Source organism: Plectropomus leopardus, chromosome 10, assembly GCF_026936395.1.
Source record: "Plectropomus leopardus strain MGB_pleo_1.0 chromosome 10, ASM2693639v1, whole genome shotgun sequence".
Taxonomy (NCBI): domain Eukaryota; kingdom Metazoa; phylum Chordata; class Actinopteri; order Perciformes; family Serranidae; genus Plectropomus; species Plectropomus leopardus.
Window position 1 is genome coordinate 5,554,695 of NC_142185.1, and position 13,893 is coordinate 5,568,587.

Genomic DNA, 13,893 nt, shown 5'->3' on the forward strand with positions numbered 1-13,893 from the left:
CACGCTGTGTGACATTTGGGATTTGTTATCTGAATTTTTCCCCTCCACTACCGTCAGCATCTTACTGCACTGAGCAAGGCTGTAGCTTTTCCAACAATCAGCACCAGTTTACTCCAAACTTTGAAGAGAATAGTCTGACTCAAGGCAATCACTCATAATAACACATGTAAGGAGCCGCCAAGTCACACAGAGAAGAGGAAATGTGGGTACCTTTGAGAGGGAATTTGCTTTGCTTCTTGAAGTTTTTCAGTAGAACTTGTCCATAGTTATTGTAGCACTCATTGCATCATGCATGTACAATTATGAGCTGAAGACAGAGTATTTCCAAAGTGCAATTTTAGCTATTCCCAAAAGACACTGTTGAAATTAACATTGCGAAGAAAGTAACTTTTCTGCATTTTTTTTCCTCTGTTAACTCAGCATGGCTGTAAGAGCAGTGTTGATTTATAGAGAGGAAAACAAATTAAAGGCTGAGAGTTTTTTAAATTGTAGACTAATATGATTACTTTAAATTAATATGTTCCTGAAATAAGTAAAAAAAAAAAAAAAATGTGACTGTAAAATGTGTTTCAGAGAAATTGTGGATTCAAAACTTCCAGATGATCAGCCTAACTTTTGTTGAGCAATGTTGTTGCGATGCAATAACACCTCAAGCGCATATTCATAGCATCATGTGACCTAGAAAAGCTAAAAAAATAAGGCATTTTTTAAATCTCCTAAAATACCACCTCATGCAAGCTTAAAAACTTTTTGCGATAAATGGGAGCTTTTACAAAATTGAGATGTTTCCATTAGGTGTATTTTATATTTGCATTTTCAGTTTGCGCAATTTGCGGGTTGATAGAAACTCACCTTTTGTCTGTCTGTCTGCCTATTGATCAGTCTATCTGTCTAACTATCTATCTATTTATTATAACATGTGTAGGCTACTTATTTTAAGCCAAACCAAAGTGTTTGTTTCTAAACCTAACTTCATGTTTTTGTTGCCTTAACTTAAGGAAATAAACCCTAAAACTAAGGACTTTATATACATTGTGAGTTTATTTTCAAGGACTATGCATGTAAAAAGAAGAAACTGCACTTTGTGTGGAAACAGAAGTGTTTTTTGAAAAAACACAATGCATGTAAACAGCCTGGATTGACACCCTGTCCCAGAATGTCCAAACCTGATGCAGGAGAGTGCCTAGTGAGTTATATTTTGACATGCATGTCAACTGATAGTGGGGACATATGACGAGTTTGGAGGATAATTGTTGGATAGACCAACAGTAGTAAGTTCAGATTCTTCTTATGCTCTGTATCTGCAATATAGCTCCTTGTCCTTTTATCCAGTGATACATGGTAAATGCGCCCAACCAACACATGTTGAATTTTGCACCTTGCACATAGATAAGGCACTTTGCACCATGCACCACATTGCTACTGTTTCTGCACTTTTTCCCTCTGTATGAATTGTTGTATTTTTTATTTTATTTTGTTTTATCTCCTTTCCTTTCTTTCCTGATATTTCTATTGTCTGTTACCTGCCGGGGAACTACGTATGTAAATTAGCAGTCCTTCTAACTCCAGCATATTTACATTTGTATTTTATACTGATGTTCATTAATATGCTTTGTCTCTTTTAAATATACATTAAATTAAAATTAATATTAATGTAACTTTTCCCCTCTGGGAGACATAAGGGGCTAAAAAAATCCTTTGACATGCAGACTGCTCGCTACAGTCATTTTGTTGTTTCAGCCCTTGGTTGCATATTGTGGCGCTGATTGTTTCCCCTCCGGTGGGTGTAATTTTCAGAGTAAGAGTAAGTCTTGTGCTTTGTCTTCATAGTTGTGTCTGTTTATGTAAACGCCACTGATGATTACTGATGTCATATTAGGGTCTTGGGGAAACTGATCTATTTCGTAAAGATCTAACCACTATCCGTGGTAACTGAAGGGATAAAGGGCCACTCAAAATCACGGGGTAGGGGTCAAATAAGAAATATGATAGGAGACACTGACAGAAATAGGCATATACATACAGGCTACACTGATGTACAGATAACTTCATACTGTGGGTCAGTAAATTGAGTAGTGGATGGAAATAAACATTCTAACACGCTCATGTCACTCAAAAGATCTGTAAACATGTTTTTCATGACTTTGTTTAGTTAAACATTTTGCCTGTTTACAGAAATCAAGATCTAATCTATGTCGATAATTTTGTTTTATTTGTAACTGGAGCACTAAACGTTTCCTGGAGAAGCTTTGCAGTTTTTTTACTGTCTTTTCCCATGTAACATGGCTGACATAATGTTGACACAAAGTTGCCAAAATCAAGTGGTCCATGTGCCGATCTCTTCACTCCTAACTGTCAGCCAGTATTCTGACTCAAAATCTCTGTATAATAAAACGGTAGGCTGTATGGTTTGTTTTTTTAACTGTAAAAATATAATGAGTAAGCAGTTAGAAATCTACCTTTTAATGAATTTAGCTCAAACTGTGTGGAAATGTGCTTTTTGGCTTTGTTTCTGTGACTGACACGAGTGCTGTAGGATATGGTTAGCTTAGCTTAGCATAAATGCTGCACTCAGGGGGGAAACAGCCAACCTGGTTCTATCCAAAACTGAAAAAAACACATCTACCAGCAGCTCTGAAGCTGCCATATAATATGTACCCATACATAAACAGAAATGTATAAACCATTTGTTATTTTGCAGGGAGATACGTGGCAGAACTGTGTCTTGGCAAACAGGTTCTCCATCTGCTCAGTGTTTCTGTGTGGCCTCCTCAGTTACTGCTGGTTGCCAGATAAAATGTTTTGGTCTTCATAAAAGCAGGATGGTACCAAATTTGGCTGAGTTTAATCATAAACAGCATGCAAACCTTGTTTCAAGCCAGTCTCATTTTCCAAAACAATTAGTCCCAAAATGGACTTTCAAAAAGATTACATAGCACTTATTTCAGTCAAAATAGAGCAGCATTGGAAGTGTTTCACTTACTATACAAGATATAAGTTAGCAGTAATCATCACTGCTTCAATGTCAAATACAGACCTTGGTCAAAGTCCATTTGCAAACAATTATCAGTCTTTGTTTAACCTGCCAATTAACCAGATGGAGACACTGACACAATGAAGCCATGTAAGTGCACAGTGTAAAAAATAGAATGTAAAGTGTAACATAACGAAAAGTATTTGTTTGAACTTTTTAAAAAGTTTGGATTTTTCAATTGATTGAAATGTATAAGTCAAAATGAGGTAATTTTGTAATGATTCAACTTGTCTTCTCAAATTCAGCTATCTTTAAAAAAAAAATAAGGCAACCCAACTTTTTTAAGTTCAAACATAATTTTTCTTATTTTACAATGCAACAAGTCCTAGAAAGTCTAAGGCAAAGAATGGGACTCGATTCATATGGTTTGGTGTCAAGTCAAGAGTCACAAACTTGATGACTTCACTTGGACTTGTGCCTTTTGGCTTGAAAAAGCTTAATACTTTCCCTCAAGTCTATAGATTAAAGGTATAGTATTGAAAAAGCGTGAAACAAATCAATCAATTCCCCCTTATTTCTTGAATCAACTAACATAACCCTATTCATTCCCAGCAAGTCAACATTTAATCTCCTTTAATCACCTTTGTTTGAAACAATCCAACAGTATCCAGTCAAGCTGTTGATGAGAGAAAAAGACTGATAGTAAAGATAATTTACTTCACCTAAAATAACTACACTGCGGTTTACCAAAAAAAAAAAAAAATGCAAAAGCAAAATGTGCAGGTTGAAAATTACAGATGTAGATATAGCATTTCCATCAGTTCCTCTGACATTTATTTGCACAAAGAATGCAAAGTTGAGGCTATTATTAACATAGCGAGCTAATGCGCAGCTAACATTAATTATCTGATGATGAAATTACATTGCATTTGGTGAAGAGTGCATTGTAACTTTTTGGGGACTTGAAATTCAAAGTTTTGGACTTAGGACTGGAGTTAATTGTGGATTGCAAAAAGGTGACTTGGTGCCACCTCTGTCCTCAGGCAAAATGTTGTTTTCTGAGTTCTGCAAACTAACTACAATACATTAACCTGTGACTCAGTGAATGAAGTCATTTCTCTTATAGAGACAAACAAATCTCTTTGACTGTAGTGAACAGTCTGGTTTTGTCTTTTTTAGGGAGCTAAAGACCAAGATTGAAAAAGAAGACACCAAGAGAGAGTTACTGGGCAACCAGACTAGCCTGACCGAGTCGTACTGCATTCGATGTCTGCAGCCCTTCAAGTTTCTGATCAACAGCAAGCGCCAGTGTCTGGACTGCCAGCTCTACATCTGCAAGTCCTGCAGTCTCTACAACAAGAAGGAGCATGGCTGGGTGTGCAATCCCTGTCGCATGGCCAGGTAGGAAATTACTTTTTTTCTTTTTTTAGCCATTTTCTGGGCTCGGGATCTTTATGACACCGCAACAGCCTGACTGAGTCAATAAAGCCGTTATTAACTGTTGGGTAAAATGATCATTCCTGTCACTGTGTGCGTGACAGGCGCTGCAGCAGTATCACAACCACAGAAATGGCACTCATCTCTGCAACAACAAAAACATTCTCAAATACCTAAATAAAAACTGAATATCTACCCAATTTACAAATTCTCAAATAGCTGAATTTTTGGTTCCAGCCCTACAGATTTCCATATCATTTTTTTATAAAGCAGAAATAGGTGCTATATATATATATATATATATATATATATATATATAAGTATCAAAATGCTTAGTCAACAGAGAAATGTGTCTGTGGAAACAATAAAACTGAGCCTTTAAACCAGCTGTCAGGGCATCTGTGAAGTTGTGATGTCACGACTTTACTATAAAGAGCAATTCATACTTAAAACATACATTGTAATTGAGTCCCTTTTTATTTCCTGTTGGAATGATTTACAGTGTACATTAATGGTATCAGCTGACAGGAAGTAACCATGGACCCAAGGGTAGCAATGCAATTCAAGTCAAGTCAATAAGGATTTAAAAAGTGGCACTGCAGAGAAGCTCCTCTGGCTGCTGTGAAGGTGCAGAGACCCCAAGAGCGCATATATGGAAGACCTGGAATCAATGACCAATCAGAGTAAACTGGGCTTTGTCAGGCGGGAGCCTGAAAGAGACAGGTGTTAAAACAGAGCACTTCAAACACAGAGTAAGAATGAGAATGTATTGCATTTTTTGATCATTAAAGCATGTGAAATTGTTCCAGTAGAAACCCAAAATTCAAGTATGCACCTGAAAGAAAGGCTAAATATGGAACCGTTAAATTCCACATTTGGCACAGTCGGCTCCTTTCCTTTAGCTTTTGCCTTATTGCAGAAACAGTCCAATTTACAAAGATCAGCACGAATAGCAAAAAGTTACAGTGCAATTATTTGCATCCTCAGAGGCAGAGTCATATTCAGACAAAAAATTAATTAGCATGTTTACGTTGTTATTTCATCAGTGCAATATCTTCTTTTATCTAACCTTGAGGTGGGGCCTTTGGCAATGTGCCAGATGGTTTTTGGATTTACAGTAGCATTAGCAACCACATTCTATTCATTGTGAATACGTCAGCTGATATTCACTGTATGTTGAGACATGCATGAATTCATAATCATGCCTCTGTGGTTTTTCACAGTTGTAATGGTGCCTCAGCTTTGGTTTTAGAGCTTCACAGGTTATCTCTGCTGACCTGCCTTTAATTATGCAACTATGCTATTACTGTTATTTATGCTATTATGTTATGCTAACTCCAGTTTTCAAACTACGAGTACACTGAATGTTATACCACAGCAGTGGAATTTAGGGGTTTTCTGGCTCATGATTACACTACTGGATAGCTGCACACCTAAAATAAGTTCTGAGCTCTGAGACCATGCTGTTTGGGAGTTCGTCCACATCCATTGCACACTGGGGGTCTGACATAAAGCTATTGATGGACTTTTGATAATCGTCAGTTATAAAAGAAAAGCAAAACACAGGCCAAGTCAAAAGTCTCTGGGGCTTTGCTTTAAAGCTCAACTTTAACATAGTTCCACAGCAAACTCAGTGATGTGAGAAAGCACTTAATCAATACATTCATAAGCTTCTCAGCAGCTAATGGACAAACACTTAAATTTGACTTGGCAGCTCAACTGAGGTCTGAATATTTGTTTAATATGCAGTGTATAAGTTATGAGTGTTGGAACCAGAATTTAATAGAGCCAGCTTGTTCCAGCTCCATATGTGACCATTATAGTTTTGTTTGCTCAGATGGCTGAGCACTGCAAAGCCCTCTCACTGAACTCAGCCAGTGTCTGGAAAATATCCTGCTATGCATCTCATGCTTAAACCTGCACTCACCATTGCAGTCAATAATGTTTCGCTCTTGCTTTGTGTGACAAAAGAGGCATATTTAGTGCCTGTTGTTGGTATGTTTGTATTACCACGTAATTAATACCCTGCTTTCTGTGCGTCAAGCCATTAGTACCAATTGTGTCTCCTCCTGACCTGAGAGCTGCAGAGGGGGTGATTTTTTAAAAAGCAAACTCAAGACATACCTATTTGGTCTGGCTTTCAATTTAACTTTACCTGTTTATTTATTTATTTATTTATTGACTATTTATTTGTACATTTAGTTGATTTTACTAGAAGTAATATCATTTTCATTATTTTCATATTTTTATCTATTGTTATACTCTGTACTGTTATCTTTTTATTCACCCATTATCTACTATTTAGAGTAATTTTATCATTTATTTATTATTATTATTATTATTATTATTATTATTTGTTATCATTTATTTTTATTTATTTTTTTTAATCCATGTGCTTTTGTACTTGCATGCATGTGGTTGTGGAGGGGGGGCTTCTGGTTTTATTGTATGAAGCACTTACTGGTATAGTTTGCTTGTATGAAAAGTGCTATACAAATAAAGTCTGACTGAATGAGTGACTGGCTGACTGATTCCATTTTACTTAACAGGATCCTCAAGATTGGTACTTTGGAGTGGTACCACGAAAATGTTCGTGCCCGCTTTAAGCGGTTCGGCAGTGCCAAGGTGATGCGATCCCTTTTCAAAAGGTTGGGCGGAGAACCCAGTGACTCTCAGAATGACCTTGAAGGTGAGTTTTATTATCAAGATGCCTTTGTGGGTGGTTTTCTGTGCAGAAACTGAATGTGAGGATGTGTTACTGAACTGTTTTTTTTAAGGGTTCGGGGGTTTCCCATCACACCGCCTGCTGTGTGAAGAGAATTTAATACTTGAGCCTGGAATGTTTTCAGAGTGTGTCCGTTAGACTCATAATGGACACCCACTATGTAGTTCTTGTGACACTAACTGTTCACCGTTCTATCTAATGGAGCTTTTCCACTACATGGTTCCAGCTCTACTCTACTCACCTTTGGTATCGGGTACTTTTCTGGGGGTCATTTTCCATTAGAAGATGGTACAGCTTTAGTGTAGCCTCTAGTGTAGCTGGTCGTCATAGTGACACCATGGCACACTGCCGTGATGTCAGTTTCAACGCGACACACATACGAGCAGGGTTCAAATTACACAGAGCACAGACCCCCATTTTCCGATGCGCACCACTACTAAAACATGTCACATGCATAAAGGGTTAGTGTGAATACCCGCCGGTAACATTTACTGTCTCTCTCTGTGTCCCTTCTGTCGGATGATGAGGACTTCAGGTGACTACCTAAATGTAGGAAGTTAAATGCAGCACCACTTTGTGCACAGATGGCCGCAGCTGGAATAAACACGGAAGTTAAATAGTGGAGACAGATATTCGGAAATGGAATGTAGTGAGCGAATAAACACACAATACTGACATATTTCTTCTATACTTTTTATTATTTCAGAAACCTGTATGTGCAGAAAATATATAATCTGTAACACAAAGGTGAACAATTTTCTACAGCTTCCCTGGAACATCTCAAAGGGAGGCTTTCGGGGAATTCGAACTGCATATACACAGACTTCCACTCACTGGATACGCTTGTTGGCCAGCAAGATGAGGAACATTTGCATCTCCTCAAGCAACCATGGCATGATCTCTCTGGTTGCCATTTTGGGAAAGAAAATAATGCTACAAAAATGGGGCCACTACAATAGCTTAGCTGCATTCCGTGCGTGCCGTGCATTGATGATGCAGTGACGTTTCTTTCTGACTAATCAGTGGTCTGCAGTGTGTCCACATCACTTTTTAGTACCTCTTAGTATCCAGTTGGCTCTTTTTGGAATTCCAGGACAGCGGGTACTAAAAAGATGGTTCCAGGTACCAGGTACTTTTTCCTAATAGAAAACCATAATATGAGTAAGGGACGGAGTCCAACTCTGTTACACTTAGTATTGTCCTTCAGTGCCTTGTCCTCTGAATACTACAGGATGGACACCATACGCTCCAGGAAATACACTGCCCCTCTGAATTGAAACAATCATTTTACATCCCATTCACTGTTCAGTCTGACAGTAAACGTTACACATGATGTATTGTTTGTTCGTGAAAATCTTGATAATGCTTCTGGGACAATTACATGGATCAATAGCTTGCAAGTCCTCTTGTTACACATCTTGTCAATTTATTCTTACTTTTCTTTCGGGGCACTTGGTAGCTCACCTAGTACAGTGGGCACCCCATGTACAGAGGCTGTATCAACTCTGACCTGTGGCCCTTTGCTGCATGTCATTCTCCCACTCTCTCTCGACCTTTCATGTTTGAGCTGTCCTGTGTAATAAAGACAAAAGCCAAAAAAAAAAAATCTAACTGACATAGTGTTAGCTTTCTGGCTTAGCTGAGTCAAAGGGTTCTATGAGCTGAGTGGACTAGAAATATCTCCCGTTGCTGCATTATAATCGTAGGTTAGTCCTGTTTACTGGAGGAGGAGTAGCATAACATGATTCGATGGAAATGCAGTCATCCTGCAATTGTGCTTTATTGACATTTCAAAAATATCACTTATTTTTTGCAGAAATCTGTAATGAGAACCTGCCTACTGTGGCTTTTTAGCAAAGCAGTGAGCTGCCTGTAGCTCCTCACTGCTCAACAGTCAATCCATAGTTATCCTGGGCAGCTGTCAAGCAGGAATGTCTGTATAAATGCGAAACATAAAAGGTTACAGATGTATTACAATGTCAGGTCTCAGGTCAGGGTGACTTTGAAGAAGCAACCATAACAAAAATTTCCATCAGCTCCACAAACTTTTTTACCACCCCTTTGGTGGTGCTGTAGGTCAAAAGTTGAGTAGCAGGACACCGCCGGAAGGGCAACTTGAGCTTACAATAAGAAATCCCCAATAAATGAAAAGCTTCAGCAGCTGCACACTGTGCTGTAACTGCATGGAGAATGTGTATTAGTCTACTGAATCACACTCCAGCATCTGATAATTGGTAAAACATCACCATGACAAGTGCATCACATCTGTGGGATGTGTCAGTTGTTGAAGCTTATATTATCCCAGTGAACAACAAAATGCAGGGTCTTCAAGTTAATTCAAGTGGCACAGATATCATTTAACAGAATGCCTTCGATATTAGCAATTCGAAACCCCATGGAACATATATAAGAGATCAGACAGTGCTCATCACTATGATAAAAACATTAAATTAGAAAATATAATTAGAAAGAATAGTGTTCATCTTACCAGTAACATCTTCCTAAGACGCTTAATGTTGCTGTATTTTTTTAATTTGTCGCTCACCTGTTTGTGTGACTCTTCATTTTTGTGACACTGAGTCACAAGAATTAAATTTCCTCTTGTTTTTTTCAGATAGTAAGCCGTCATCACCAGTCTGCCAGATCTGTCACAGGGATTTAATCTCTTCCATCTTTTCCTGTTTTTCCGGCTCTGGCTCCTCACAGCTGTGCAGAGCGCTGTTAACAGGCCTGGTTACAGCTCAGGCCAGGTCCCACAATGTCGGGTTTTTGTCCTTAACTGACCAGTGCCATTAAAAGCTCAGCCTCTTGGGACATATACAATAGCTGTCTTGAGACATTACAGAGTTGCTCATGTGGTGAAAAGCCGTGTTTATGTTTGCAGCTTGTGTTTAAAATGTGATGCAGTGACGGCATGGGGCTGCAGCCAAACCTTTCCGGCACTTTTTGCTCTCTTTTTGAAGTCGCTCAGGCGGCATTGCCAATATCCTCTGGCCAAACTCATAGCATATAAAGCAAGTGCCCTTGAAGCACACTGTATATCAGCTTTTAGCATTTATTATACACAGCAGGTCTCCAAGTGAGATCATAGCATCAGGACATCAATGACTTATGAGCGAGAGCCGGGACTCCTGGTACTGCTTACGCTGAGTCACCCTGGAGGATTTTGGGACAGGATACAGAACGAGTTGGTTTGCTGGCTTAGCCCAGCGGGCCTTGTGATCATCCAGTCACATGTCTCCCATTCTGTGCCTGGAGTTGAAGGATTCAGTCCTGCAGAGCTCCGCCGACCAGGAGCAGAGAGGCGGACAGGGAAAGAGACAGAAAGAGGGAGGGAGAACAAAACTTTCGTTTGTCATGTATTTGTGAGGAATCCAGCTTGCAGAGTGTGCACAGATGCAAGCTGTTTTTATGAAACACTGCCATAAATATGCATGTTAACAGATGCATTAAGCCTAAAAAATGCCTGGCAATTCATCACATGTAGACATTCATGTGACCACGTGGCTCACATTCAACATGCATGACTGTACGCTCCAGCACACACATTCTTTTGCTGTCTTCGTACTGTATGTATGCTGCTGTGGTCCGTTGGGCCCGCAAAGCTCAGAGGGTGTCGTCCTCTGCGTCTCTACAGTAACTTTGTGCACATGGGGAGATGTAACACTTGTGCTTACAACGGAGTCTTTGTTCACATATGCTCCATAAAAAGGAGTTTTAACTGAATTAGTTGGCTGACCTCGGCTCCTCAGTTTAACAGCACCACTGCTGCTCCTGCTTCTGATTATCATTTTATGTGGAAAGTTAGGACTACCTAAATTATCCCAATTTGCTCAACAATTGAGTGGCAAAATTGCAAACCCAACCTCATTCATTTTTATTCTAGATTGTAATATGATGCAATTAATTGATTGGTGTCTTCTTTTATCTGTTCTGTTTTCCAGAGCCTCATGAATATGATACACAGAGCATACCAGAGGTCCACAGTAAGTACACTGAACTGAAGGCTTGATCTTCATCAGAAGGAATGGACAGACACTGTTGACAGATATCTCTTAAATATACTTTATCCATTCCCTTTTATTCAGCAGTTTGGTCATTTTTACCATACCTTACCCAATAAGTTTAAGTGACTTATTTACTAAGAGTAAATTAGTCTGTTTAATGAGACACAAAGAAGACATGAGTGCCAATAAACAGTGTATTTCTTAATCTGTCACTTCTGTTGGGAGCAGCAATCTTGGATTATGAGGTGAGGGTTGGTGAGGTTCCAACACCTTTTTAAATCCAGAAATTTGGGTTCAGAGGGCGTTTTAGTTGAAATTTCGGACTGGGAACTCGTAAATTCTGACTTCCTAGTTCAGTTGGAGCAGGCCATCAGTACTTCAGGTTTAATGGTTTCCATGGTCACCATCTTACAATTGAGTGTTAGCATGCTAACATTCGCTAAGTAGCACTTAACACAAAGTGCAGTTGAGGTCGATGTCAATGTGTTTTATTAGTTTCTCAGGTTAACCTATTTGGTCATAAACCAAAGTATTAGACAATTTTTAAACTCTGACTGCGTGAGCTGAAAAGTCAGAGGAGCTGAGGCATCAGGGTTCATCCTCTGGAGACCTTTAAAATGTCATCATTATTCATCCAATGGCGAAAGATATTTCTCATGGCCAAAGTGATGGACCGACTGACCAGCTGATTTTGTCATCTTTAGGGCCATGTTACTAGCATGTCTAAAAAAAAATAAAAGATGTAAAGTGACCATAAACTGTATGGTAACAAAAGTCTGACCCCAAATGGAGGACTTGGACTAATGGTCTCGTTATGTGGCAAATCCTTGTCTATTTGTGCACTGACTAAGACATTTTAGATTCATTTTTGGCGAATCTGTGTGTTCAAGGCTGGGCTACCCCTCAGTCAAATATATATGTGCTGGCTGGTTTGTTTGGTAACCTGCACATTTGTTTGGGAACTTAAGAGGTGAGCCTTGTATTGTTAATTGCTTTGTTGTCATGGTAAAGAGCTGTTTATATTCCTAGATACATTTCACCAAATGACCACAAATAGGGATCAATTTGAGCCCAACAATTCTTTCTCCCCGCAGCCTAGTAGAGACTTAATCCAGCCATGTGTGTGGTCTTCCTTACATCCATTCTGGAATCACATGAATGTTTAATTACCAGTATGCTCTTGCAATACAGGTTAGTCCTAGTATTAATGATGGTGACTTAAATAAACCGAATGATGGTGTAAAAAAGGCTAATTTGAAAGTTAGTGTGAGTATTGCATTTTATCATTTGCTATTAGAGTGATCCATGTAAGCCTGGTAGTTTTGAATGTCTCGTACAGTGGGTACAGTGGTTTGGGAGCACACCAAAAGGTTCTGGTGAGGCTGGCACAGTTAAGGCTGGCCTGGCGTTTATTCACATTGGCATATCGAGAGTAGAGGAGCAGAGCCAGGGAAGTGTTAGTCAGCGAGAGTCAACAAGGTTTCAAACAAAAACTGTTAGTGTCAAGTATAACCATTACTTTATCATTATTATTGTTAGAAATAGTAGTATGAGTAGTTATGATAATAATAATTGTGCTTTTAGTGTGTTTTGTGTCAATCTGCACTTTTTTTCTGCAGACTATTTCTGAGTGATGTAACAAATGTCCATTAAATCAATTCATGTTGGATATGATGCAGTATTAGTGCAGTAACAGTGCACAACTGTTTACTATAATGTGCGTGAACCTGCTCTGTAATGTTGTTTTTCTGCTAAAGCTTTCAAGTTTTATCACTTTGTTGGCTGATCTGGGAACCTCATTCTTGAACACATCTCTTGTGCTTTTGTTGTTGCCAGTCTCTCCTTCCCTTCCCTCTCTCACTCTCTCTCTCTATCTCTCTCTCTCTCACACACACACACACACACACACACACACGCACACACACACACACGCACTCACACACACACTGTATTCAAGAGGAAACTGTTATGTAGAAATGCAGCTCACTCATAAACACTCTCATAAAGAGAGGCTGAAAATACACATGTTCCTTGCTCTAACTTTCTCGTGCTGTACTGAAAAGGAATTGCTGCACAACGTACAGTTTGCATCTTGCTGCAGAAAGAAAGGTTAATTGTTATGTGGCTGTCTCTGTAATGTGACTTTTTATTGCTCACAAATGCATGCACACAGAGAGAAATGTTAACTTATTTTATTTGTGCTAACTTATTTTATTTGTGCACTGCATTGCTCTCTGGAAATCATACACTTTATTGTGCAGGTTATCGTACATATAGCACATATAAAAGATGAAAAGTTAATGACAGCGTTCGAAGTCACACTATTACCCATTATATCTGCATTGTTTCATTTTCACTTTGACTGAAAAATCTTGCCACAGACTTTAAAAACACACATAACCTGATGCTGACTGGCATTTTGGTTAAAATGTGCAGTTTTGTTTTTCTTGTTATAGGTTAAATAAGAGATTATAGATCTGTTTCGAGTCCCTGTATGGTCCAAGACAGCTAACATTACACCATGATGCAAAAATAAACGGGGCAGTACCAACATGTTAACGTGACCAGAGTTTATTAGTGTGCTAGCTCTAATAGTTATTCTGGCTGGACACAATGATCTGTCAGTTAGATAAATCACTGCCAAAGTAGGACATAACTGTTTGCCACAATGCCTTTTAGTTTGCCTTAGAAATTTACATTTGTGCTAAAATGAGTCAGGTATTGTTGATTAGCTAGTACACATAAAAAAT

The 13,893-nt window shown here is 38.8% G+C and overlaps 1 protein-coding gene across 6 annotated transcripts in view; it reads left to right on the forward strand.

Annotated features, from left to right (window-relative positions):
* Positions 1-13,893, forward strand: part of mlphb (melanophilin b) — a 110,969-nt gene that overhangs the window by 71,574 nt on the left and 25,502 nt on the right. For all 6 annotated transcript variants that reach the window (XM_042494409.2, XM_042494408.2, XM_042494411.2 and 3 more), the window contains 3 exons: positions 4,154-4,375; positions 6,961-7,100; positions 11,081-11,122. In XM_042494409.2, the coding sequence (XP_042350343.1) occupies positions 4,154-4,375; positions 6,961-7,100; positions 11,081-11,122 (404 nt within the window). The remainder of the gene's footprint in view (positions 1-4,153; positions 4,376-6,960; positions 7,101-11,080; positions 11,123-13,893) is intronic.